Source organism: Podarcis vaucheri (assembly GCF_965113315.1).
Source record: "Podarcis vaucheri genome assembly, chromosome: 17".
Taxonomy (NCBI): Eukaryota; Metazoa; Chordata; class Lepidosauria; order Squamata; family Lacertidae; genus Podarcis; species Podarcis vaucheri.
The window spans coordinates 17,428,102-17,455,152 of NC_138755.1; the positions used below are offsets into that span (position 1 = coordinate 17,428,102).

Consider the following 27,051-nt stretch of genomic DNA (forward strand, 5'->3'; position numbering starts at 1 on the left):
CCCTTTAGAACAGAGTCAGAGAGACTGCTCACTCAGTGAAAGAGGCTAATTTACCTATTTAACTGGTTCCTCATCTTTCATAGACTGCTATTCAAAAGGAGCCCTCAGAGGCACACATTCCTTTGCTTCGTAGCTGAGGTAAAGATTTGAACACGGTCTTTCTGGGCGCTGTGAGACATTCTAAGTACTATAACACTTTAGCTCTCATTTGGCATTTCTTTTCACAAAACTTAATATTACTGAAATAGTTCTGTATATCAGACAGTTAGAAGAACTTGATAGGAAAAAAATTCATGATGCAAGCATGTAAATTTACAAATCAAAATTCAAGCTAGAATGGAGGTTGCTAACCTTTCTGGGCAAGAGAGCATTGGGAATTTTGAGGAAGTGGGTGCTAGTAACAAGATGGCTACTGTAGGGTGTAGCAGAACACAAAACAAGTGTTGTGGCCATAGAATGGTGCAAGCATTGCCCTGGTCAGTGGAAAAAAGAGCCTACAAACTACTACTGCTGCTGCTGCTGCACTCGCTGACAAAGAGAAGCTCTTTGCACATTTCATTGCTTCAGAACAGAAGAGAGGGTTGGTGCCCAACCAGTGAACTCTGGGCATTGCACAATCATTTAAAAAATGTTTAAGGGGGGTTGTTAAGGGTTGAAGAGGCCGAGGCAGCACAAAAGAAGAAATAAATACTGAGAGCTTTTGTGAGTGCCATAGGAGGTACCAGTGGGCGTAAGGTGCCTGAAGGTCCTATAAAAATAAAAGGTAAAGGACCTGTGCTGGTGGCCCCAGCTTACAGAGCCATCTATAGGAATCCCAAGCTGAACACTTAGGTCTGGATTCAAATAAGTTGTTGCACTAGCAGAAGCCTGCACAACAAGTGCTGTTAGCACAATGAGACGTTTTCTTCCTCTTCTGCAAAACACTCCTCATCATCTCTGAAGAATCCCAGAAGAGCACATTGGTGATTCTGTCTGGCAAGCAGAAATGCTTGTGCTGATGGAATGATCTTACCATGACCCCAAATAATTTCCAAGGCTTGAGTAAACAGCTGTGATTTAGGCAGACAATCAAATGAAGAGTGTCAGGTTCAGTTCAGAGTGGAGGGGATTCCACAAGCACTGCAACCTCCTCTGCCCTTCCTGGTGACCTGATCCAGTGGCTTCATTTAGCTCAAGTGTGGGGAACCTCAAATGAAGCTCTCGCCCAGCACTGACTGGACTCAAACTTTCATAGCTTCATCGTGGTTGCTGTTTCATTTAATTTCAGGCCATCTCCTACAATCAATGTCTGATAAACTGTTTCAGGAAACATCCTAACGGGGTAACCAATATGGTGCTCCCCAGATATTGTTTGGACTCCCAACTGTTATCTTTGTTGATGCCGGCTGGGACTTTGGGGACTCTAAAAAAAGTTCTAACAACTTTTGGAGATCCAGAGGTTCCCCAGCCCTGATACAGATGTTAAATACTATGTGCATATTGATCACAGGTATCCCTTCAATATATGTTACCTTCAGCCTGTAACATGTTGGGGCACGTTACACATAGTTCTACATCAGTGATGGCCAAACTTGGTCCTCCAGCTGTTTTGGGACTACAACTCCCACCCCTAGCTAACAGGACCAGTTGTCAGGGATGGTGGGAATTGTAGTCCCAAAACAGCTGGAGGGCCACGTTTGGCCATCACTGGTCTACATGCTGTGAAAAGAAAACCGCGGCTAAAAGATATTAAAACAAAGTGAGATTCACTTGGGATAACACAATGCTCATATTACAGTTAAAATCTAGTATTCTGTTTTTATTTGAATTATTGTGATGTAGAAGTTGAAACACTGCGAGAAGGAAATCAAAGCTTTAGGGTTTAACAAATATCAAAACTTTGTGATGCCTGAAACCTTGGATATATTTCATCAATGCATTCTGAACAGGATTATATTCTGTAATGATATATAGTCGTACCTTGGATCTCGAATGCTTTGGCTCCTGAACAATCGAAACCAGGAAGTGATTGTTCTGGTTTGCAAACATTCTTTTGGAACCCAAATGTCTGATGGGGCTTCTGCAGCTTCCAACTGGCTGCAGGAGGTTCCTGCAGCCAATCAGAAGCTGCACTTTTGTTTTCGGACATTTTGGAAGTCAAACGGACTTCTGGAATGGATTCTGTTCGACTTCCAAGGTACAGCTGTATTCTAATATTGCTTCTGAGACAGCAGGTGGCACCATTACATTATAAGAAGTCTGTGCTTCAAAATACACACCCAGTGCCTTGAAATAGCAGCCATTTAAAGTAATTAAAATTTCCAACAAAGCTTGATTGCAGGTCAGGTTTTGTCTTCTCATCTCTAGTCAATTGCAGATGGTTTACTTCTCTCAGTACTCCATGGGTCTTGATGGATTCTAGGTTAGCTTCCATTTGTATAGACCCCAGCCTGTAATTGCATTGCTTATGGAACCGTGGAGCCTGGATTTTATGCATAATAGACTAGTGAAGAATATCCAGCAGCACTTTCTAACCTAGTTTTTCCACGTCCTGCAATCTCAGAACGACCAAATTTTTCATCAATTACTGCCTAAAGCTGGGGTCTGAATAAGTACTTCCATTGGCCTGGAAGAGAGACTTGTTATCTATTTCCATGGCCAGCATACGCAGAATAAATGGTGAAAACTTTAGAATCATAGAACACTGGAGTTCAAAGGGACCCCAAGTGTAAGTAGTCCCCCGAAAAGCAGGAATCTCAACATACCGTCCCCCATCCAATTTGACACCATGCATGTCTTCACAAGGGGCGCGGGTGGCGCTGTGGGTTAAACCACAGAGCCTAGGACTTGCCAATCAGAAGGTCGGCGGTTCAAATCCCCACAACGGGGTGAGCTCCCGTTCCTCGGTCCCAGCTCCTGCCAACCTAGCAGTTCGAAAGCACCTCAAAGTGCAAGTAGATAAATAGGTACCGCTCCGGCAGGAAGGTAAACGGTGTTTCCGTGCACTGCTCTGGTTCGCCAGAAGTGGCTTAGTCATGCTGGCCACATGACCCGGAAGCTGTATGCCGGCTCACTCGGCCAATAAAGCAAGATGAGCGCCGCAACCCCAGAGTCGGTCACGACTGGACCTAATGGTCAGGGGTCCCTTTACCCTTTACCTTTTTGTCTTCACAGAGCTCTGAGATTATATAGCTCTTTGTGTATAGACTGATTTGCAGTGAGAGGACACTCAGCCATGATTAGGAACAGCCATAGTTGTCAGGTGGACAGAGAAAACTCAACTGACAGTTCTTGATGAACCCAGAATATATTTTTTAAAGGTGCTATTTTCCCACTATATGGGCTTTGACTTTGTGACCACTTAAATGGTCATTAAACAAGTAGCCAAACACTAGTACCCAGCTGGTGTGAGAGAAATTTAATTAGAACCTGGCAGCTGGGTCCAATACCAGGTTTGACTCGGTGGACTCGTTCAAAAGAAAATACTAAATGAAAAACAGACCCATCTGTCCTGCAGAAGCTCCAGGGATTCATGGAATTAAGGGAGCAATGTTTCCCCCCTGTAATTTATCATTCATTGTGTAAACTCAATATAGCACTGAAGGTCACCGTATCTGGGGTGTAACAGGCGCAGCAATAAAATATGATTTCAGAAACGTACCCCTTTCGCCTTTAAGGTGATGAACGGTCCGATACAAGTGATTCTACCTCAGCATTCTAATGCCACGATTTACAAAACGTAAAGCGAGCTTCCCTGCAGAAATGTATTTTTGCCTTTTCCAGGTTTCTGATTTGAGAGGCAACTTGACTGGACTCGAGATGAAGAAACTCAAAATGTAACTTGAAAAAAGACACACTGCACATACTTTTGTAAACCAATAAATCTTTAATAAAAAATACGTTAAAAAAAGAAGATGTAGATTCTTCCAGCTTGTGTAGCAATTCTAATGAAATTCTAGCTGAAAAGAACAACAACAGTTTTAAGTACAGCACTTGGGCTGTTCCAGCAGCTACAGAAGCACATCACGACGCTGCCTGTTATCTTCCTTCTTGACAAAGCCTTAGTTAAAAATCCCTGGATCAACATAGGGATAAGCAAGGAAATCCCCTAATTTTTTGCCCTCGGCATCATAGTGCAGCATTCGGAAGCAGACGTCACAGAAGAAAGAGGGGTCTTCTGGAGCGAGGCTGTCATCGTTAGTCACCCATCTGTAAGTTCCAAGACAAAAAAAAGGGTTAACAGGCAATCTGTAACACAAGCACAAAACCCAGGTTATTGCCACTCCCTGAAATTAAATTATGCCCCCAAAATTAATAAAGAGCTCCTGAACAGCTAACAGCTGAATTAAGGACAAGAAATGAAGGTAGTACCTCCTAGACGCGGGTGGCGCTGTGGGTTAAACCACAGAACATGAAATTACATTGTAGTAAGGAGTGGTGACTCCTGCCAACCTAGCAGTTCGAAAGCACGTCAGATTGCAAGCAGATAAATAGGTACCGCTCTGGCAGGAAGGTAAACGGCATTTCTATGCACTGCTCTGGCTCGCCAGAAGCGGCTTAGTCATGCTGGCCACATGACCCAGAAGTTGTACACCAGCTCTTTCGGCCAATAAAGCGAGATGGGCGCCGCAACCCCAGAGTCAGTCACGACTGAACCTAATGGTCAGGGGTCCCTTTACCTGGTACAATTGCAAAATTAATAAAAACTGAACCTGTTAAGCCTTTTGCACTAGTTATTCATGGCACTTGTAACTTAACTAGAAAATGGAGCTTTAGCTGATGCGGATTTCTCCTGCCTGCTCAAGGAAGGTGGTGATTATAATGAGAGCTCTTAAATATCTAACTCAATAAACAAAAGTTTTAATTCCTTGATTGCCTGCAAATTTTGAAGCAAGGGTCCCAAAGGACTGAAATGCCAGCCTCACTGACTTTGCCCACAACTCGTACCCCTTCCCACTAAGGTGCAGAATTTTCAGCCATTGAATGTGGTAAATACGTAGCACTTTTTGTAACCTGCAGCTGGCTAGAGAGCAAGGCCGCAGCTCCACGTGTATAAAACGAAAAACTTGGCGTATGTATCCTATATTAGAGGAGCTAGTGCAAATAGTTTATTTACTAGCCATAGTAAATAACTGCAAAAAAAGATAATGGTTTGTTTTATTTGTTCTGGCACTATCAGAAGTCTGTAGCAGTTTGTGAGTGGTATTAAATGAAATGAGCAAAACCTTTAAAGAGCGCCGTGATCGAAACTTTATGCCTGAAGGTGAAATGTACTTCTGACCACTTACCTTGCTGTGTACATCTTGCACACAAAGCATTTCTTGGTCCAAAGCCAGTGTTTCTTGGTTAACAAGGGATAGAGGCTCCTATCTAGGCAGTCGTCCCGGTGAATAAGCCTTGTACAGAGAAAGACTGTGTTAAGGGCCGACTTAGAACACAAACACTCCATTGGTATCTATGTCTCCTCCCCATCTTCTATCTTAACATTTCTATGTTAAGAGAGTGGAGTGCTGACTGATTCCAGCAACAAAAGCTGAGGCTGTTGAACAGATTTTTGGGCTGGAGTATTGTTCACGGGAGGTCGACCCAGAGGCTACAGCTCTCTCACCGGTTTCCAAACCATCTAAAATCCTTCCTTGGAGGTTTGTACGCAGAGGCTGTGTGGCCATCTGTCCAGGATGCTTTAGCTGAGATTCCTGCATTACAGGGGGTTGAAATAATGACCCTCGGAGTCCCTTCCAACTCTCCAATTCTATGATTCGATGAGAATATGCTGCAATATTTTGTTGCAGGTTCCATTACGTCTATTCTGATGGCCCATGATGGATTAATAGCCCAATCCAGGCATAGGCAAACTCCGGCCCTCCAGGTTTTTGGGACTACAATTCCCATCATCCCTGACCACTGGTCCTGTTGATGGGAATTGTAGTCCCAAAGATCTGGAGGGTCAGAGTTTGCCTATGCCTGGCCCAATCTATGGATCGCCACTGGCACACAACAGCAGCCTATACACCAGAATCTCTGCAACGCCAACAAACTGGAATACCTGTGTATGGGATAATTATTGCGGAAGATTGTTGTGATTTCGAGGAAATAATGATCTGACACGGTCAACTCCTCCTGTCCATCTCTTCCTGGTTCTGTTTATCTATGTGTATTACATCCCTATCCTATCCTTTGTGAATGTCTTTGATAGATGCCTTTGATGTGTGGTCTGGTGGCAAATGGCTACAGGACTTCCCCGTGGCAGACTGATGTGCTTGCTTAGTAATGTATACAGTGGTATCTCGGGTTAAGTACTTAATTCATTCCGGAGTTCCGTTCTTAACCTGAAACTGTTCTTAACCTGAAGCACCACTTTAGCTAATGGGGCCTCCTGCTGCTGCCGCGCCGCCGGAGAACGATTTCTGTTCTCATCCTGAAGCAAAGTTCTTAACCCGAGGTACTATTTCTGGGTTAGCGGAGTCTGTAACCTGAAGCATCTGTAACCTGAAGCGTATGTACAGGTACCACTGTATACGGTTTGCTGTTTGGAATAAAATCTGTAATCTTCTCACCGCTTGCGTTTGTGTTTCTTCTGAATCTAATTTTAAAAGAACCACCTTGCATTTGGCAAGACATCATGGGACGGAGAAGGCAAGCTAAGGTATTATTACGAAGGGAGTTCCTAGCTGAAAGTGTTTCAGAGGCCCTGGAAATGAACGGTGATTTACCTGATATCTGTGATGATGACAATGTGCTCACAGTCTCCTTGGTGACAGTAAAGGTACGGGAAACCTATTTTGATGTTCAAGTCATTAAATGTGAAGTCTTCCATTTTAGCGGCCTGAAGATTCTCATAGCCTCTTTCACGAGATTCTGCCCACTCAATGATGGTCCTGGAAATCACGGTAAGCCAGTATTACTTCCGTTACATCAATGATACGATGCTGTCGGTGACAGAAACCATTTCTCTCAAGATACAAGGCAGGGCAAGCTCCCAGAATCCTTTTGCATTCTAAATAAGCCCAAGACCATGCAAACTATGCACCGGTTAGGCAGAGGGATATGTGCACACATTTATTATTAATGGCAGTTTTGTTGTCTTAGGGGCAGGCTCTGTATGACAAACCGAAGGCCCTTTGGGTCCCATCTCACCCCAAGAGTCTATTAAATTTTCTCCACTGCAGTATATTCTTGTGCTTTCAGAAACTGCTTGGGATGAATTCAGAGAGGCACTTGCTGATGTGCCTGGGTCATTTTATAAAAAATATCAGAGCAGGCACTGGGGAAGGGGACAAGATTTTCAGGGGAGATTGGTGGACAGAAGAAGGCTGCTGTTTAATCCTTCTGTCTGCTGACTCCTCCCTATAGATGTCCTCTTGTGGGGTTAGGAAAGGCAACCTCAAAGTAGGATGGGGCAGACAGGATCCTACCAGGCAAGCGCCCCCATTGCTCCCTTTCCCAGGTCTGTTGCATCATTAGTCAGGATGACATCTAGTTCTGGCTTAGCTTGGAAGCGTTCCAACTCCTGGCATCTCCTCAAGTCAACAAGTCAGTCCTACAAAGGCATACTGGGCCCTTGAGAATGGGATCTAACATATGAAAATGTAAAGGCTCTACCTGCTTAAGTCCCTGCACTCGGGGTACCTTCTGTCGTCGTAAAAAACACCTTCAAAATAAAAGAAGGCAGACTTGTAAAGGTCCTGGGGGAAAGGGAGAAATACAAAGAGAGAAGAGGGGAAAGTATTAGCTCGGCAACCAGCTTACCTCAAATACCACATCCTTCCTAATGTCTCATCTATATTCTCAAATACCAGTTAAGCGCATTATCTTAGCTGGGGGTGAGGAACCGGTGTTTCTCCTCAGGTTGTTGGACTCCAAGTCCTATCAGCCTCATCCAGCATCGCCCGTGGTCAGCAGGGATAGGAGCTGGGAGTCCAACTATAATTGGAGAACCGCAAGCTCCTCATCACAGCAACACCTTCTACAGCTCAAGTTGCAATCGCACAACTTTTCAAATATTTTTCTGTGTTGTTTTATTAGGCCCTTTCTAACTGTTCATTAAACAGTTGGTGCTGTGGGTTAAACCACAGAGCCTAGGACTTGCCGATCAGAAGGTCGGCGGTTCGAATCTCCGCGATGGGGTGAGCTCCCGTTGCTCGGTCCCTGCTCCTGCCAACCTAGCAGTTCGAAAGCACATCAAAGTGCAAGTAGATAAATAGGCAGGAAGGTAAATGGTGAGTCTTACCTCCAAATACTACAGGACTTTAAAAGACTATTTGATGCAACCATTAATGGAGGTTTGCAACCAGATTATGGGGGGAGGGAGGGCACCAGATACGTGGAAAGAAGCATTCATCACATTGATACCTAAAGTGGAAACTGAAAAGACTCAACTTAAGAACTATCGCCCCATCTCACTCCTAAATGTGGATTACAAAATATTTGCGGATGTCTTGGCTAACAGATTTAAAAAGGTATTAAATGCAGTAATCCATAAGGACCAAGCAGGCTTTCTCCCAGGTAGACATTTGTATGATAATACCAGGAACATTATCGATATTTTGGAACTTTTACAAACAAATATTAACACCAAAGCGGTGTTAATTTTTATTGACGCGGAGAAGGCCTTTGACAACATTTCTTGGAAATTTATGAAGAAAAACTTGGAAGGGATGGGAGTGGGAAGGGGGTTTGAGAATGGAATAGAGGCAATCTATTCTGAACAAAAAGCTAAGTTGATAGTGAACAATGTGGTGACAGAAGAACTTCATATTGAAAAAGGAACACACCAGGGGTGCCCCCTATCCCCTCTGTTGTTTATTTCAGTCCTGGAGGTTTTGCTGAAAATGATAAGGGAGGATCGGCAGGTACAAGGAATACGGGTCGGAGCGAAACAATATAAACTGAAAGCATTTGCAGATGACTTAGTTTTAACATTACAGGAGCCAGAATCTAGCACAAAAAGAGTTTTGGAATTGATTCAGAAATTTGGTCGGGTGGCGGGTTTTAAGTTGAATAAACAAAAGACTAAGGTGTTAGGGAAAAACTTGACGGTTACTGAAACAGAGGGGTTTCAGAGGGAAACAGAACTAAACATTGTTAAAAAAGTGAAATACCTGGGGGTCAATCTGTCCTCCAAGAACTTGAATTTATTTAAAGACAATTATGAAAAATGTTGGTCAGAAGTTAAAAAAGATCTAGAAATCTGGTCAAGATTGAAACTATCCTTGTTAGGCCGAATTGCAGCTATAAAAATGAACGTTTTGCCAAAAATGTTGTTTTTGTTTCAGGCTTTGCAGATCGTGGACAGAGTGGATTGTTTTGGAAAGTGGCAGAAGGATATTTCTAAATTTGTCTGGCAGGGCAAAAAGCCCCGAATAAAGTTTAAAATATTAACTGATGCAAAGGAGAGAGGGGGGTTTGCCCTGCCGGACTTAAGGTTATATTATGAAGCTGCGGCCTTCTGCTGGATGAAAGATTGGATTTTATTGGAAAATACTGATGTCCTAGATCTGGAAGGCTTTAACAATTCGTTAGGTTGGCATGCGTATTTGTGGTATGACAAGGGGAAAACACATGGAATGTTTAAAAACCATATTGTCAGAAAAGCAATATTTATGGTCTGGAAAAAATACAAAGACTTATTGGAAAGTAAAACTCCGAGGTGGATTTCACCAATAGAGGCCAAAGCTCGGAAAACATCCAATATGGAGGCATATTGGCCGAAATATTGGGAAATAATAGAAAACATTGGAGGTAATTGGAGGTTGCAGAGCTTTGAAAAATTAAAGGATAAGGTGCAAAATTGGTTACATTATGCCCAAATTAATGAGGTTTTTAAGCAAGACAAAAAAATAGGATTCCAGGTGGAAAAATCGAAACTTGAGACAGAGTTGCTAGAACCAAAGACCAAGGTAATTTCGAGAATGTACAACTTGCTGCTTAAATGGAACACTCAGGATGAAATAGTTAAAACAGCCATGATAAAATGGGCTCAAGACATTGGTTACAATATCATGTCAGAAGACTGGGAAAAGTTATGGACCACCGGTATGAAGTTTACGGCATGTAATGCCTTGAAAGAAAACATTATGAAAATGGTATACAGGTGGTACATGACCCCAGTCAAACTCGCTAAGATATACCATTTGTCTGATAATAAATGTTGGAAATGTAAGGAGGCTGAAGGGACATTCTTTCACCTCTGGTGGACGTGCCCAAGATTGAAGGCCTTTTGGGAAATGATCTATAATGAGTTAAAGAAGGTGTTTAAGTACACCTTTCCCAAGAAACCAGAGGCCTTTCTTCTGGGCATTGTCGGCCAGAAGGTGTTAAAAAAGGATAGAACTTTCTTTATGTATGCTACAACTGCAGCAAGAATTCTTATCGCCAAGTATTGGAAGACCCAAGATTTGCCCACACTGGAGGAGTGGCAGACGCAACTGATGAACTACATGGAACTGGCTGAGATGACTGCAAGAATCCGGGACCTGGGAGAAGAGGCAATGGAGGAGGATTGGAAAAAATTCAAAGACTATTTGCAAAAGTATTATAAGTTGTATGAAACATAAGATGTCGTATGATTTAGAACGTTAGCCCCAGCAATGAAGTTTAATTATTTAGGAAATTGTTAACATTCGGGAAAGAACCAAAGTTTAAATGGGTTAAATGATATCAGGTTATATTTTTAGAGTAAACGGAGAACAAGAGATTTAAACTTAAATTGCAATTGAAAATATAAAGAAAAACACGAAATAAGGGTATAATTTGCTGATGACTTTATTATCAAGAATGCACTATGCGGGAGACGTGGGGAAGTCCAATGGAAATCTGAAATAAGTTATTGAAATGGATGTTATTTTCTGTTCTTTTTTCTTTTCTTTTCTTTTATTCTGTCTTTTCCTATTTGTAATTTGGAAAAATGTAATAAAAATTATTATAAAAAAAAAGGAAGGTAAATGGTGTTTCCGTGCGCTGCTCTGGTTCGCCAGAAGCGGCTTAGTCATGCTGGCCACATGACCCGGAAGCTGTACGCCGGCTCCCTTGGCCAATAAAGCGAGATGAGCGCCGCAACCCCAGAGTCGGTCACAAGAGTACCTAATGGTCAAGGGTACCTTTACCTTTAAGCTTCTCATCACAGCAATACCTTCTACAGTTCAAGTTGCAACCGCACAACTTTTTAAATATCTTTTCTGTGTTATTTTATTAGGGCCTTTCTAACCGTTCATTAAGATTATGCTGGCCCTCTTGGCGACTGCCCCACAATTATCTGCCTCCCCTTCTTCAGGAAAGCCACCAGGGGGCAAGGCTGAGAATCCCTGGCAACAAAGGATCCTGGAACACTGTGTTCAAAATTAGCCAGGCGCCAGGCACATTTTGACCACTTGCGACCACGTGAAGATGACCAGGTGCCAGGATGGAGCCTGACATCTCCAGGATCTGGAGCTGCATGCCTGGGCAATCCTTGGATCCTGACCAAAATGCTTTTTTTCCTGTGCAGCCTGAGAAGGAACGGTGAGCAACGTTATATTTCATTGTTGTCGCTTGTCTTCACTTGCCTCGTCCAGCTGCAATGCTCACATTTGTGAAGAATATTCTTACGTTATGAATGATATGTGTCACCATTAAGAAAAAGAGGCCGGAGTTGGCCAATACAGTGGTGCCTCGCAAGATGAAATTTATCCGTTCCGCGAGTCTCTTCGTCTAGCGGTTTTTTCGTCTTGCGAAGCAACCCTATTAGCGGCTTAGTGCTATTAGCGGTTTAGCGGCTATTAAAGGCTTAGTGGCTATTAAAGGCTTAGCGGATTAGCGGCTAAAAGGGTATTAGCGGCTTAGAAAAGGGGGGGGGAGCAAAAAAAAATCGGAACACTCGCAAGACGTTTTCGTCTTGCAAAGCAAGCCCATAGGGAAAATCGTCTTGTGAAGCAGCTCAAAAACGGAAAACCCTTTCGTCTAGCGGGTTTTCCGTCTTGCGAGGCATTCGTCTTGCGGGGCACCACTGTACTGTATTGGCCTGAATATGAGCCTCATTTCCCCCCCTCAAATTCTGACCGTGAAAAGTTAAACTGGCTAAAAGTTAAACTGCGGCTGAAATTCCCAACCTTACAAAAATTGGCTTTTACGATATCGCTGCTGAAACAGTCATACGGTAAAACATAACAGGTGTGCCTGCGAAATTTTAAGGGAGCGGCTTATATTCAGGTATTGTCTCCCCCCCCCTTGAATTTTAAAGGTGCCGCTTATATTTGGGTGCGGATTATATTCGGGCCAATACGGTATATATGCAGACTGTCCCCGGATCAAGCAACTTTTCTTCTTTAAGTTCTCAAAGTTCCTAACCTAGCTCAAGGTAGTCCTCTGAACTAGCCAGGTGTTTAACTGAGACTTAATCGCAGTCAGTCTATCATTTGAAAAATAAAGCTTTACAGCTGTCTTGCCCCAAAATGGCAACTAGACCATCTGTTTGGCAACTGCAACCTTGGTTTAAGGAGCCATTTGCTAGCTGCAGTTCTGTAAGCACTGTACAAATATTTCACAATGTGGGTTACTAATAAGTAACTGTTATGTAAAGAGAACTGTGCAAACAAGTGTTTCAGAGAGGCATTGTCCTTGCTACATCAGCACTGAACTATCTTAGCTAACCCTTTTTTATACGACAGTAAAGGAGTTCAATAAACTCTAAACATCATTTTCTGTTGTACAATGGTACCTCAGGTTAAGTACATAATTCGTTCCGGAGGTCCGTACTTAACCTGAAGCTGTTCTTAACCTGAAGCACCACTTTAGCTAATGGGGCCTCCTGCTGCTGCCGCGCCGCCGGAGCACGATTTCTGTTCTTATCCTGAAGCAAAGTTCTTAACCTGAAGGACTATTTCTGGGTTAGTGGAGCCTGTAACCTGAAGCGTATGTAACCTGAAGCGTATGTAACCCGAGGTACCACTGTATTACTATTAATTTTTAATCTAATGACACCTTAGGTATTGAAGCTAATAAAAGTTCCAGTTCTTTATTCCAGTCCTCTTATAGTCTGCATATTGAACTTGAGTATTGCTAATAGATATCTATAAAAAGGAATTGCTGGATTTTTGTTTTTGAATGAGTTGCCAAATTACTCCAATATCTCAGGTATCTCAGAAGCTGAAAGGGCTGCCGGCCCAAACACACTTGTTAGGAGATGTTGTAATTGAAGATATCGCCACTGGGCTGCATTTGATAGATGATATTTTTTTACTTAAAATAGCAGAAGTATAACATTCATCTTCCCCATCTACCAGTTGGTCCAGTGTCAATACACCTGCTTCTATCCAATTTTTCCATATCACCCTCTTTTTTGCAATTCTTAGTACGGGGTTTCCCCACAGAGTAAATTTAGCATGTGAAAATGGATCAAATTAGTTTTTAGTAGCCAATATATTCCATATTGGAATATATTGCGCCTAGGACTTGCCGATCACATGGTCAGCGGTTCAAATCCCCGCGGCGGGGTGCGCTCCCGTCATTCGGTCCCAGCGCCTGCCAACCTAGCAGTTCGAAAGCACCTCCGGGTGCAAGTAGATAAATAGGGACCGCTTACCAGCGGGAAGGTAAACGGCGTTCCGTGTGCTGCGCTGGTGCTGCCTCGCCAGAGCAGCTTCGTCACGCTGGGCACGTGACCTGGAAGTGTCTCCGGACAGCGCTGGCTCCCGGCCTATAGAATGAGATGAGCACACAACCCTAGAGTCTGGCAAGACTGGCCCATACGGGCAGGGGTACCTTTACCTTTACCTTATATTCCATATTCTTCTAAGTGATTTAACTGTTTCCAGAGTCACCTGAAAGTTGAAATATTTCGATCTTAGTACCGTCCAACCAACCAAAGGAGCCATGTACATATATTCTAGGGTTGCTCACATTGGGAAATTAGGGCCAACTGTAGGATTCCAATATTTAGTACTTGACAGTAAGGTAAAGGTAAAGGGACCCATGACCATTAGGTCCAGTCGTGACCGACTCTGGGGTTGCGGCGCTCATCTCACTTTATTGGCCGAGGGAGCCGGCGTACAGCTTCCAGGTCATGTGGCCAGCATGACTAAGCCGCTTCTGGCGAACCAGAGCAGCACACGAAAACGCCATTTACCTTCCCGCCAGAGCGGTACCTATTTATCTACTTGCACTTTTTGGTGTGCTTTCGAACTGCTAGGTTGGCAGGAGCAGGGACCGAGCAACAGGAGCTCACCCCGTTGCAGGGATTCGAACCGCCAACCTTCTGATCGGCAAGTCCTAGGCTCTGTGGTTTAACCCACAGCGCCACCCGCGTTACCTACTTGACAGTAGGTAAGCATAATGATATAATTCCAAATTGGGGATTCCGAAACAAACGCTGCTTTCTCTGCAAGGATATTCTTGGTGTTGCTGAGCCCCAAAGACATTTCCTAAACCGTTCATGTGCTGTTCTTAGAATCATATCTCTGGTTTCAGTGCAGAGATTTCCGCCAATTAAGGCCAAGAAGTACTGTGGCCGTGAAGAGGCCCGCCATTTTCCACCCCTGCCTTCCTGTTAAGCAAATTTTAACCTTTCTATCTGTTTACTAACTACTCATGAAGATTCTCTTGGTCTTTAGTCATGGTCACAACACATAACACGCATGCTTTTTACATACGTCAGCACTGAAATACATACAGCACTTAGTGGTTCCACCGAGTTTCTTTGTGGTTCCAGCTATTCATAAAAAGTAGGCCTTTGTATAATTAAAACTAGCTTCATTGTCAAATTATTTTGGAATCAACACAAAAACCACACTGTTTCCAAAGCAATCAGTTTTCCATTCGCCATAACTATCAGCCTCCAAAGCCTGCGAAATCTTGCGGTGGCTAGAGAAACACTCAAACTAACCACTGAACATTCACGGTTGATACTGAAAGTCAACGCTCTAGAGCAAAGTTGTTCCCATTTTTCTCCCTCACATACAAAGGAGCTAGGATGAAGAAATCTGACAAGAGGAAGCCACAAATCATTGAAAACATTGTGCCCTTTCCACCGTGGCTGGCAGCAAATGAACACTCAGAAGGAAAGCTTCAGTTCATCAGTCCTGACGCAAAGGATTGCCCACATATATGCTTGTTAAGATGGGGCTAAAATATTAGCAACTGCTAAAGGATTTCAGCTGATGTTTAGCCTTGCCAAATGTCATAGAACTGTAGAAAGTAGTACATAGTAGAAGTAGTACAGTGGTACCTCAGGTTAAGTACTTAATTCGTTCCGGAGTTCCGTTCTTAACCTGAAACTGTTCTTAACCTGAAGCACCACTTTAGCTAATGGGGCCTCCCGCTGCTGCCGCGCTGCCGGAGCACAATTTCTGTTCTCATCCTGAAGCAAAGTTCTTAACCTGAAGCACTATTTCTGGGTTAGCGGAGTCTGTAACCTGAAGCGTATGTAAGCTGAAGCATATGTAACCTGAGGTACCGCTGTACATAAGAAAATGGAAATTTTCCTACCTTACTGATATTTTCTGGGGCCTGATCAGGATGACTGCTGAACTCCCCGCCAATCTGAAAGTCACTGACGCAGGAAATGGAGTCTCTCAGCTCTGTAAGTTTCTGGCTGCCTAGAACCAACATGGTCTGGTAGGGCTTGCACAGCTTATGCTGTATAGGACACAAAGAACGAAGATCAGCTAAAAATCGAGCATTTGTGGAGCTGTTGTTGCTACTGAATACCTAAGCGTGCAGCGGGCAAAAAAAATGAGAGGCACAAATACAAGATGGGTGACACCTGGCTTGAGAGCAGTACATGTGAAAAGGATCTAGGAGTCTTGGTTGACCACAAACTTGACATGAGCCAACAGTGTGACGCGGCAGCTAAAAAAGCCAATGCAATTCTGGGCTGCATCAATAGGAGTATAGCATCTAGATCAAGGGAAGTAATAGTGCCACTGTATTCTGCTCTGGTCAGACCACACCTGGAGTACTGTGTCCAGTTCTGGGCACCACAATTCAAGAGGGACACTGACAAACTGGAACGTGTCCAGAGGAGGGCAACCAAAATGGTCAAAGGCCTGGAAACGATGCCTTATGAGGAACGGCTAAGGGAGCTGGGCATGTTTAGCCTGCAGAAGAGGAGGTTAAGGGGTGATATGATAGCCATGTTCAAATATATAAAAGGATGTCACATAGAGGAGGGAGAAAGGTTGTTTTCTGCTGCTCCAGAGAAGCGGACACGGAGCAATGGATCCAAACTACAAGAAAGAAGATTCCACCTAAACATTAGGAAGAACTTCCTGACAGTAAGAGCTGTTCGACAGTGGAATTTGCTGCCAAGGAGTGTGGTGGAGTCTCCTTCTTTAGAGGTCTTTAAGCAGAGGCTTGACAACCATATGTCAGGAGTGCTCTGATGGTGTTTCCTGCTTGGCAGGGGGTTGGACTCGATGGCCCTTGTGGTCTCTTCCAACTCTATGATTCTATGATTCTATGATTCTATGAATGTTCCAGCCTAATTAAAAATAAATAAAGGGTGATCTCTAAAACTCGCGCAGCAAGGCACTTAGCCAAACCTTAGGCCAGGCATCCCCAATCTTTGGCCCTGCAGATGTTTTGGACTACAATTCCCATCATCCCTGACCACTGGTCCTGTTAGCTAGGGATCATGGGAGTTGTAGGCCAAAACATCTGGAGGGCCACAGATTGGGAATGCCTGCCTTAGGCTTTAGACTGGGCTTTTACTGGCTAAGTACGTCCAGCTTATCTCTTCAAAACTAACTTATTTGACATATACTTTTACTTTAAGGAAACCAGGTAAACTCTTCCTTCTAACCAAAGCAACTCCACTTTCTTACAAGATGTGCTCCAAGAGGAGTTTGACTTCACTAGTGAATGATGTCAAGCCACCCAACAAAGACATGAAAATAAGTAAAAGAAGCCACCAACCTTCTGTAATATAACAGGGTAGAAAATATTCAGGGTTAAAAGAAGCTGTCCCTCCTTGACTAAGTTTTCTGGATCCTTTGGCCTCTTTCCAATTGCTTGGGACTCCTGGCAAGGCAAGTTGTTAGAATATAATTCTAAAGCTTGCTGGATGCTTGCAAAGCAACTGAAGTTCAATATACACACATACAAGTTTATAATCACTGGGCACAATGCTAGTCATGTTTGGCATAGGCTCATTGAAGTCAACAGGCATAACTATCTTTGCTTCACTGCTTTGAGTAGGTCTATTCTGAAAATAACCTAGTTGGGATACAACCCCGTTTACCTTGCTAGCTTTAGAACTGGCCCATCTTGTTTCAGCAGAGTCCCCCTGAATTTTAATTACAGCTATCTACAAAGAGAGGTGGAGTCAAAGCATCGGGATTAGGAGACATTCAGACTAGAAAGGGATTAACAGAAGGATGTTCCTAAGCCATGGCCAATGAATGAACACCCCTGTTGGAGCAAACTGAGGGATTATCTGGTCCAGTACCCCATGTCCCATCGTGGCCAACCAGATGTCTATGGGAAACCCACAAGCAAGACACAAAGGCAATAGTTATTCCACAGCAACGGCCTCCGACCTTGGAAGTATAAACAGCCATCATGGCTGGTAGTGAATTACAGCCTTATCCTCCTAGATTCAGGTAGCTACCTGTGTTGGTCTAACACAGTTAAAATAAATAAAAATATTAAAAAATTGTCCAGTAGCACCTTAGAGACCAACTAAGTTTGTTCTGGGTATAAGCTTTTGTGTGGTATCTGAAGAAGTGTGCATGCACACAAAAGCTTATACAGTGGTACCTCGGGTTACAGACGCTTCAGGTTACAGACGCTTCAGGTTACAGACTCCGCTAACCCAGAAATAGTACCTTGGGTTAAGAACTTTGCTTCAGGATGAGAACAGCAATCGTGCTCCGGCAGCCTGGCAGCAGCAGGAGACCCCATTAGCTAAAGTGGTGCCTCAGTTTAAGAACAGTTTCAGGTTAAGAACAGACCTCCAGAACGAATTAAGTACTTAACCTGAGGTACCACTGCACCCAAAACAAACTTAGTTGGTCTCTAAGGTGCTACTGGACAATTATTTATTTATTTATTTATTTATTTATTTATTTATTTCGAGCCTTATCCTCCGTGAATTTATCAAAGCGCCTTTGAAATCTGTCTCAGTTGGTGACCATTGCCACACTTTGTGGCAGCCAAGACAAGGTTCAGATGTGCTATGTGAAGAAACTGTTCCTTAAATCATGCAAAGGATTGCATCATTAGTGGCGTTAGCCAAAAGTGCACTCAATAATGGAGAGAGGGAGAACACATAAAGGTAAAAAAAAGGTAAAGGACCCCTGGACATTTAAGTCCAGTCAAAGGCGACTCTCGGGTTGCAGCGCTCATCTCGCTTTCAGGCCAAGGGAGCCGACGTTTGTCCACAGACAGCTTTCCAGGTCATGTGGCCAGCAGGACTAAACAGCTTCTGACGCAACCGGACACTGTGACGGAAACCAGAGCACACAGAAACGCCGTTTACCTGCCCACCACAGTGATACCTATTTACCTACTTGCACTGGCATGCTTTCGAACTGCTAGGTTGACAGGAGCTGGGACAGAGCAATGGAAGCTCACCCCGTCACAGGGATTCGAACCGCCAACCTTCCCATCAGCAAGCCCAAGAGGCTCAGTGGTTTAGGCCACATAGTGAATTTATCAGCAAGGAAATTAACAATGTGCAAACAATGTCAGACTAGCAGACATGCTACTGAGGCGCCAACCCTGCGCTTGATAAGATGATTTAAATGCAAGCCGAAGGGGCTCAGTCATTTAGACCACAGCGTCCCTAGAGAGAACAAGTACAGTGGTACCTCGGGTTAAGTACTTAATTCGTTCCAGAGGTCTGTTCTTAACCTGAAACTGTTCTTAACCTGAAGCACCACTTTAGCTAATGGGGCCTCCTGCTGCTGCCGCACCGCCGGAGCACGATTTCTGTTCTCATCCTGAAGCAAAGTTCTTAACCTGAAGCACTATTTCTGGGTTAGCGGAGTCTGTAACCTGAAGCATATGTAACCTGAGGTACCACTGTACTCTAGGATGAGAGGGTGAGAAAAACCTCCCTCTTTCCATTGTGACTTGTTGAGTGCCCTGTTTGCCAACAACACTAATGGCAGTACAACCGTATGCAGGTCTAATCAAAAGCAAGCCCCACTGGCTTAAATGGGGCTTTCTCCAAGGCAAGTGTGTTGAAGACTGCAGCCGTCGTGTCTACTAAACTGCATCGAGGTGCAGGGCAGGCATGCAATATTTCTACTAAGCTTGACTAACCTGAACACTAACAGGCACACATGCCAGTGAAATAATTCTGACGCAAAGAGTTGTGGATCGCAGTACACAATAAAAGGCATAAATATAAACGCCTTATCGGGAGTTTTGCAGGTTTAAAACATTGTAAGCATTTTTCCATTTTAAAGGCATTATTTGCAAAAACAGCATTCGGCGGGATTTTTCCACTAAGGCTGTTGTACCTGTTAAGTTGATAGTCTAGACCACACGAAGTCCAAAGCACTCCAGTTTATTGCATTTGCCAGTTTGCCACATTATATTAACTGTTTTATTTTAGTATTAGTATATGGAATTAGGGACGCGGGTGGCGCTGTGGGTTAAACCACAGAGCCTAGGACTTGCTGATCAGAAGGTCGGCGGTTCGAATCCCCGCGACGGGGTGAGCTCCCGTTGCTCGGTCCCTGCTCCTGCCCACCTAGCAGTTCGAAAGCACGTCAAAGTGCAAGTAGATAAATAGGTAACGCTCCGGCGGGAAGGTAAACGGCGTTTCTGTGCGCTGCTCTGGTTCGCCAGAAGCGGCTTAGTCATGCTGGCCACATGACCCGGAAGCTGTTTGCTGGCTCCCTTGGCCAATAAAGCGAGGTGAGTCGGTCACGACTGGACTTAATGGTCAGGGTTCCCTTTACCTTTTATATGGAATTAGAAATTCTTTGTCTATAAATGATCAAACTCTGGCTCTGCTTTTTTAAAAAAACAAAAAAAGCACTTGCAATGGTTTCTTTGCTAGTAACCGGTACAATACTATCAACTCCCTTCTTTCCAAACAGTATATATTGAAAACCAAACCTATTACTTCACCCACAAATCTGTACAAATTATTACAACACCATCGCCCTAAACAAGGCAGAATGAAGCAATATCAAGAAAAGTACATTCCCATCATCTTCAAATTGCAGAAGGCTCAGCCCATGAAAGAATGAAGAAATTTGCTAACAGGAGAGGCAGAACTCAAGCGATACTGGGAATATTTCTAATCTGACGTAGCAATCAACCCGGATAGATGAGGCATAGGGAGTGGCAATCCATGCTTGCTTTCCATCATTATCCAAAGTGCTGTCCTGGCCATTACATAGCAGAAATTTCATTCTTGGCTAAGTCAAATTAAAAAAATGCAAAAAAATAATCGAGGGCAGGCTTTGTTTTTTGTGTCAGTTCTACCAAAGACATGGTAAGAGAAAAGAAAAAACCTGGTTAGCCACCCCGTGTAGGATGAATGACCTCTGTTAGGACCAAACTCTGCAACCACTGGCCTTGAGGCCCATTTTCAGTGCTAATAATAATAATAATAATAATAATGGTTGTTGTTGTTATTGTTATTTATATCCCGCCCACCACTCTGGGCAACCTCCAACCGAATACCTCTGGTTACGTACTTAATTCGTTCTGGAGGTCCGTTCTTAACCTGAAACTGTTCTTAACCTGAAGCACCACTTTAGCTAATGGGGCCTCCCGCTGCTGCCACACCGTCGTCATGCGATTTCTGTTCTCAACTTGAAGCAAAGTTCTTAACCCGCGGTACTATTTCTGGGTTAGCAGAGTCTGTAACCTGAAGCATATGTAACCCGAGGTACCACTGTATTAAAAACACGATACAGTGGTACTTCAGGTTGCATATGCTTCAGGTTACAGGCACTTCAGTACTTACGCTTAAGTACTCCTGGGTACTTAACCCAAGGTACCACTGTACAGCATCAAACATTAAAAAACTTCCCTAAACAGCCCCACAATCCATGCAGCCCCACAGGTGAAGCAAGTGTTTCCCACATCCACACAGCCTGAAAAGAGACCTTTGCTTATGATATGTCGCCATTATTCTACATGAGTTTGTCCAGTCGGCTTGAGTGTGTTGGCTGGGTGACGGCGAGGTGAGAGAAACCTTACCATCTCGTAAATAAACGTTTCCTGTCTGCATGCCCGATCGACAGTGATCGTCTCTTTTCGCCTGGTCAGAGCCTTCTGTCTAATCCTATGGAATAAGGGAAGAAAAGGGAGACGGGGAATGACGTATTGGAGTTGTATCTTCCTGGCAGCAGACAACAGAAACTTCAGGCACCTACTGAATACCTTTTTATATATTCCAGCAGGCATTTTTAATTGAAATCTGAGTTTAACGTGTACAGTGGTGCCTCGCAAGACGAAATTAATCCGTTCCGCGAGTCTCTTCGTCTTGCGGTTTTTTCGTCTTGCGAAGCACGGCTATTAGCGGCTTAGCAGCTATTAACGGCTTAGCGGCTTTAAGAAAAAGGAAACAAACTCGCAAGAACTCGCAAGACGTTTCGTCTTGCGAAGCAAGCCCATAGGGAAATTCGTCTTGCGGAACGACTCAAAAAACGGAAAAATCTTTCGTCTAGCGAGTTTTTCGTCTTGCGAGGCATTCGTCTTGCAGGGCACCACTGTATTTTTTTTGCCTTTTTCTGTATTGCCTTTCTTGTATGCCACTTATGGGACAACTGTAGTTAATCCCACCCGGCAGAAGAAGCCGCCATTTGGTCATTAAATAAAGTTGAGTGTTTCTCAACAGTTAGGAACTGAGACAAACCACTCAGCACCCCCAAGCAAGGCTTTGACATCCTCTGTCCCAAACAGGAGCCTGCAAATTGCTGGCTGGCGTTTCAAAGCGTTCTCCAAAAGCGACTGTCATCAGGGAATTAGAATAAAAACCAAATAACCAGAAAGTCTTCTATAAGCACCCACAACTCCTTGAGCACAGCTAATTAGGCGCCGCAGATCCCTGCCCAGATATGTTATTAAACTGGTTCAGAGTGGATGGCCAGCATATCTAAGTTATCTGTTGTTGTGTACTTCCTTAGCAAAGTTAATGAAGCATTCTAAACAGGAACACGAACTCCCGAGAATATGAAAGCTCTGTGCGCCTGATTACTCGGCGCAACATCAGCCCGGACTAGAGGATTTAGGGGGGGCAAGGAGATGTCGCTGCAATTCATAGAAGTCCGTTCTCTCTCACTAGACAACCTCTCTTCTTCACTATCTGAGCAAAGTTGTCTCCCGTGAGATGTTGGAGGAACTCAGGTCCTGGGTGACTTTGACATCCACGCTGAGGACATCTGAGGAGACTAGCCTCCAACTGTCTAGGACCACAAATTCCAGGCCAATTGTCAGGAATAATGGAAGTTGCAGCCCAAAGCACAAGGGCTCCAAACTGGGAGAAAGCAGAGCATGAGCAAACACATGTGGTGACAAGCAGTCACAGTTCTGATATGATGCTAATGTATCAGACAGCTGCCTTGTGGACTAACTGCAGTTTCTGAACTTCAAAGGCACCCACAGCCATAACTACAGATTGAAGTAATTACCATAAAAGGGCAATTTTCTCCAAATTTTATTACTGTGCTTTTCAAATGGGCAGCACAGGGTGTCACACGTTCCATAACCTGAATGGCCTAGTTTATCTTGATGTTACGTGATGTACTCAACTTCACATTTTCACTTCCTGAAATGCACAGTGCTCAAAACATCCCATTTTTAAGACGAGACCCAAAGGGACGGGACAGGATGTGAACTTTGCAAGAAGATCTCAAATTGATTGGATTTGCTTCTAAATAGATGGACCTAAAAGAGAGGTATTCAAGTCAATTTTATCGTAACGCTACTGATATACACACGGCAATCATTTTGCGTGTGTCCAGTTGATGCACGACTGCCAATGCACGGATCACTTTGGACCCAGAAGAGGGCAGAACAGGCTTATGCACACTCCGGTGGGACACGCAGGGGCTAGGAACAGGACCCCCGCAAAATGGCTGCCTCCTGTATTTTATAGAGGGGAAATTGGCTAACAACACTTTTCAAAGTGCATTTACTTGGCGCTGAACCTCAGACCAACTGCAGCATTTTGTGAATCCTATAAAATGCTGTTAACCGTTTAGATTAATTTTTTTAATCTGTTTCGTTAATAGTGTTTTATAGGCAGTTGTTATTTTGCTGATGATTTGTAATTGTTCTACAGATGATTTGTTACTGTTTTACTGACGATTTGTTAATTATTCCATAGGATTTAAGCCACATTTTCGATGTCCAATTATGTTTTTGCTAATTGTTTGTTTCCGTGGCTTTGCGATTCAAGCAAATGAACAGCAGCGTACAGATATAATAAATTGAATCAAACTTCAAGGACTGTGTTTCAACATGTTCCAAACTCTTTATGAGGACATGCAAGGCTTACTTAAGCCCATCAAAAGTAAGAGCGCGGATTAGAAAATGCCCCCATCGCTCCTCCTCTCCATCAACTCCAGCGCTGACATATCTTGAAGAGCAAAAAAGAGGTCAGCCCGAGACGCTGCCAGCCTGAGCTGGGGCACGCCTCTTTCCCTGGCTCGGGCTGGCAGCAGCGACAGCATGCAGAGCTGCCCGAGTCCAACCAACCAACCAATAAATATTAGCATCTAGATCAAGGGAAGTAATAGTGCCACTGTATTCTGCTCTGGTCAGACCTCACCTGGAGTACTGTGTCCAGTTCTGGGCACCACAATTCAAGAAGGACACTGACAAACTGGAACGTGTCCAGAGGAGGGCAACCAAAATGGTCAAAGGCCTGGAAACGATGCCTGATGAGGAACGGCTAAGGGAGCTGGGCATGTTTAGCCTGGAGAAGAGGAGGTTAAGGGGTGATATGATAGCCATGTTCAAATATATAAAAGGATGTCGCATAGAGGAGGGAGAAAGGTTGTTTTCTGCTGCTCCAGAGAAGCGGACACGGAGCAATGGATCCAAACTACAAGAAAGAAGATTCCACCTAAACATTAGGAAGAACTTCCTGACAGTAAGAGCTGTTCGACAGTGGAATTTGCTGCCAAGGAGTGTGGTGGAGTCTCCTACTTTGGAGGTCTTTAAGCAGAGGCTTGACAACCATATGTCAGGAGTGCTCTGATGGTGTTTCCTGCTTGGCAGGGGGTTGGACTCGATGGCCCTTGTGGTCTCTTCCAACTCTGTGATTCCATGATTCTATGAAATAAATAAATAAATACACCCCCAAATCCCGGACATTCCCTTTAAAACGTAAGAATCCACCCAGATGGGCCTGTTTGCCCTGCCCCCCCCCCCCCGCAAACAGAAAATGCAGGAATGCAGCAGCTAGACTGGCGACTGGGAGCGGCTGCCAAGACCACATAACACCAGTCCTGAAAGACTTCCATTGGCTCCCAGTACGTTTCTGAGCACAATTCAAAGTGTTGGTGCTGACCTTGAAAGGCCTAAACGGCCTCAGTCCCAATATACCTGAAGGAGAATTTTCCACCCGCATCGTCAGGCCTGGACACTGAGGTCCAGCTCTGAGGTGGTTCCTTCACTGAGAGAAGTGAGGTTACAGGGAACCAGGCAAAGGGCCTTCTCGGTAGTGGCGCCTGCCTGTGGAACACTCTCCCACCAGATGTCAAGGAAATAAACAACTATCCGACTTTTAGAAGACATCTGAAGGCAGCCCTGTACAGGGAAGTTTTTAATGTTTGGTGTTTTATCGTGTTGGGAGCCGCCCAGAGTGGCTGGGAAAACCCAGCCAGATGGGCAGGGTACAAATAATAAATTATTGTTAATAATAATATTTCCCGGACGTATGGCAACCCTAAGCAACTCAGAGTTGCGCAACATCCAGCATGTGTCTTCTTTGGAGAGCACTAGCCTTGTGCAAAAGTGCCAAGGGAGGAATTTAGGGAGGACAAACTGAGAAAGGAGAGCTACCAAGGAATGGGAAGGGAGAAGAAAAACAAGGTGAACAAGGACAACAGGGAGTGCAAAAGGAGGTGTGGGCGAGGAAAAGGAAAGAGAGAGAGAGGAAAAAGAGGGCGTTCTACTTTTAGGAGATGTGGGGATCCTTTGGCCTCCCCAATATTGCTGAGCTGCCATTCTCGCCATCCCTTGCCATCGGCCATGCTTGCTGCAGCTGATGGGACTTGGTATTTCAGCAACACCTGGAGGTCCAGAATTTCCCCACACCTGCACCAGAGGGTGGAAAAGAGAAAAAGGAGGTTCCGTGGGGTGCAGAGGGATCTGGAGGTGGGGAACGAGAAAAAGGGGAGCGACAGATGGAATGATGTAGTAAAGAAATAATAATCATTACATGGGAGAAGGGGAAAAGAGGGGATTTGAGAAAAGGGACTCCAAAGACACACAGACATGAAAAGAGAAGCAGGTAACAGATATCTAGGTACACCACCTGTTGTGGTGTAAAGAAATGTATCCCTTTTTTCCTACCAATTCTAAAACATTCCTATTCTCACACACAGTTAAATGCCACCATAGCATCTTCTCCAGACATTTGCTAAAAGAACGCCCTAAACAAAACTTAGTATAGTTACCAGAATTTTTCAGGATTGTGACAGTGATAAAATTCAGTATTACCTAAGAGTTATTAAGCTGGTGTCTTCAGGTATAACTTCTGTGTCTTCTTTCCCAGAACTCTTTAGTGCATCAATTCTAGAAGAGAAACAGAAAAATAAAAATCCCAGGTCTATTTCCATATAAAAAGTCATCATGTAAAAAGCACAGGAAAAGCTAGTCTTCAAGAAATAACTATTTGTGGGCTAGGATGGGAGTAAACACAGACAACTGCAAACAAAATGTTTTCAGGGCCAGGTGTTTGATTCTTCTCTCTACTGCAGACTTTGTATCTTGCAAATAGACATTTTATACGGGCTACAAGCAGAACTACAGCGTAGTTATCACTAAGAGCCAACAAGGAGGTTTTTAACATAATAGTAATATAATGTGGGTGGTGCTGTGGTCTAAATCACAGAGCCTAGGGCTTGCTGATCAGAAGGTCAACGGTTCGAATCCGGACGGGGTGAGCTCCTATTGCTCGGTCCATGCTCCTGCCAACCTAGCAGTTCGAAAGCACGTCAAAGTGCAAGTAGATAAATAGGTACCGCTCCGGCAGGAAGGTAAACAGCGTTTTCATGTGCTGCTCTGGTTCACCAGAAGCAACTTAGTCCTGCTGGCCACATGACCCAGAAGCTGTCTGCGGACAAACACCGGCTCCCTCGACCATTAAAGCGAGATGAGCGCCGCAACCCCAGTTGTCCATGACTGGACTTAACGGTTAGGGGTCCCTTTACCTTTACCTTTAAGATAACTGTAGAGACGTTAAATTTTGGAACAAGAATGTTTTGACAGCTGAACAAGACAGAAACCTGAGAAACCAAGAAATAAAAGAGTAGATGACTGAATACGACACGGAAAGAATAATGGGAGGAGCAACAAAAGATTAAAGAAAATTAAAGGCCTCTATTAGATTGGATTTTCGACGTTAAACATCATTAAGACAATCAAATCCGAAGAAAACAGCATGATGGACTGAGATAAATTTGGCTGTGGACTTAAGATCTCCAGGCCGACAACATACAGACAAATGGACATGGGGAATCAAAACCGGGGAAGGGAGGGGGAACCTTAGAATCCAAAGGCTTTGTAACCAACTTTTTGAATTTCTCTATACTTTCTATCTTATATTCTTTATAACTTTGATACTTTACGTTTCTGTTTTTTCTTTTTTTTTTAGAAAGGGGGAACTCGTGGAAGAAATGAGAGCGGATCTTGGGGAAAATTTTGTTCTATTATAAGACGAGGAGTGATGCTAAGATGGTGTAAATTTAAATTGGTTTATGAGTATAATATATTAGGTTTAATTGGGGATGAGAACTTGTGGAACCAACTTGGATAAAGGGGAATACAATCGGGAGGGGAAGGAGGAAGTCCCAGAAAGAAGGTTATGAAAAGAAGGGTCTAAGTTAGTTTCTCTTTTTCTTTCTTTCCTTTATCTTTCTTATTTTCCTATTCTGTTATTATTGGAAATTTTAATAAATA

At 43.9% G+C, this 27,051-nt stretch overlaps 1 protein-coding gene and 1 long non-coding RNA gene across 2 annotated transcripts in view; one reads left to right on the forward strand and one right to left on the reverse strand.

Annotated features, from left to right (window-relative positions):
- Positions 1-3,845: 3,845 nt before the first annotated feature.
- The window catches only part of SNAPC3 (small nuclear RNA activating complex polypeptide 3), a 28,002-nt gene continuing 4,796 nt past the window's right edge, over positions 3,846-27,051 (reverse strand). Inside the window, exons 2-9 of the mRNA XM_082205004.1 lie at positions 25,591-25,665; positions 21,118-21,202; positions 16,867-16,971; positions 15,439-15,588; positions 7,582-7,664; positions 6,693-6,857; positions 5,268-5,375; positions 3,846-4,188 (exon numbers count right to left, since the gene is read on the reverse strand). Coding sequence (XP_082061130.1) covers positions 4,041-4,188; positions 5,268-5,375; positions 6,693-6,857; positions 7,582-7,664; positions 15,439-15,588; positions 16,867-16,971; positions 21,118-21,202; positions 25,591-25,665 — 919 coding nt within the window. The 3' untranslated portion in view covers positions 3,846-4,040. The remainder of the gene's footprint in view (positions 4,189-5,267; positions 5,376-6,692; positions 6,858-7,581; positions 7,665-15,438; positions 15,589-16,866; positions 16,972-21,117; positions 21,203-25,590; positions 25,666-27,051) is intronic.
- LOC309522212 lies at positions 21,211-21,868 on the forward strand. Its single transcript, XR_014214984.1, has 2 exons — positions 21,211-21,341; positions 21,623-21,868. It is a non-coding gene; the product is annotated as an uncharacterized lncRNA (long non-coding RNA).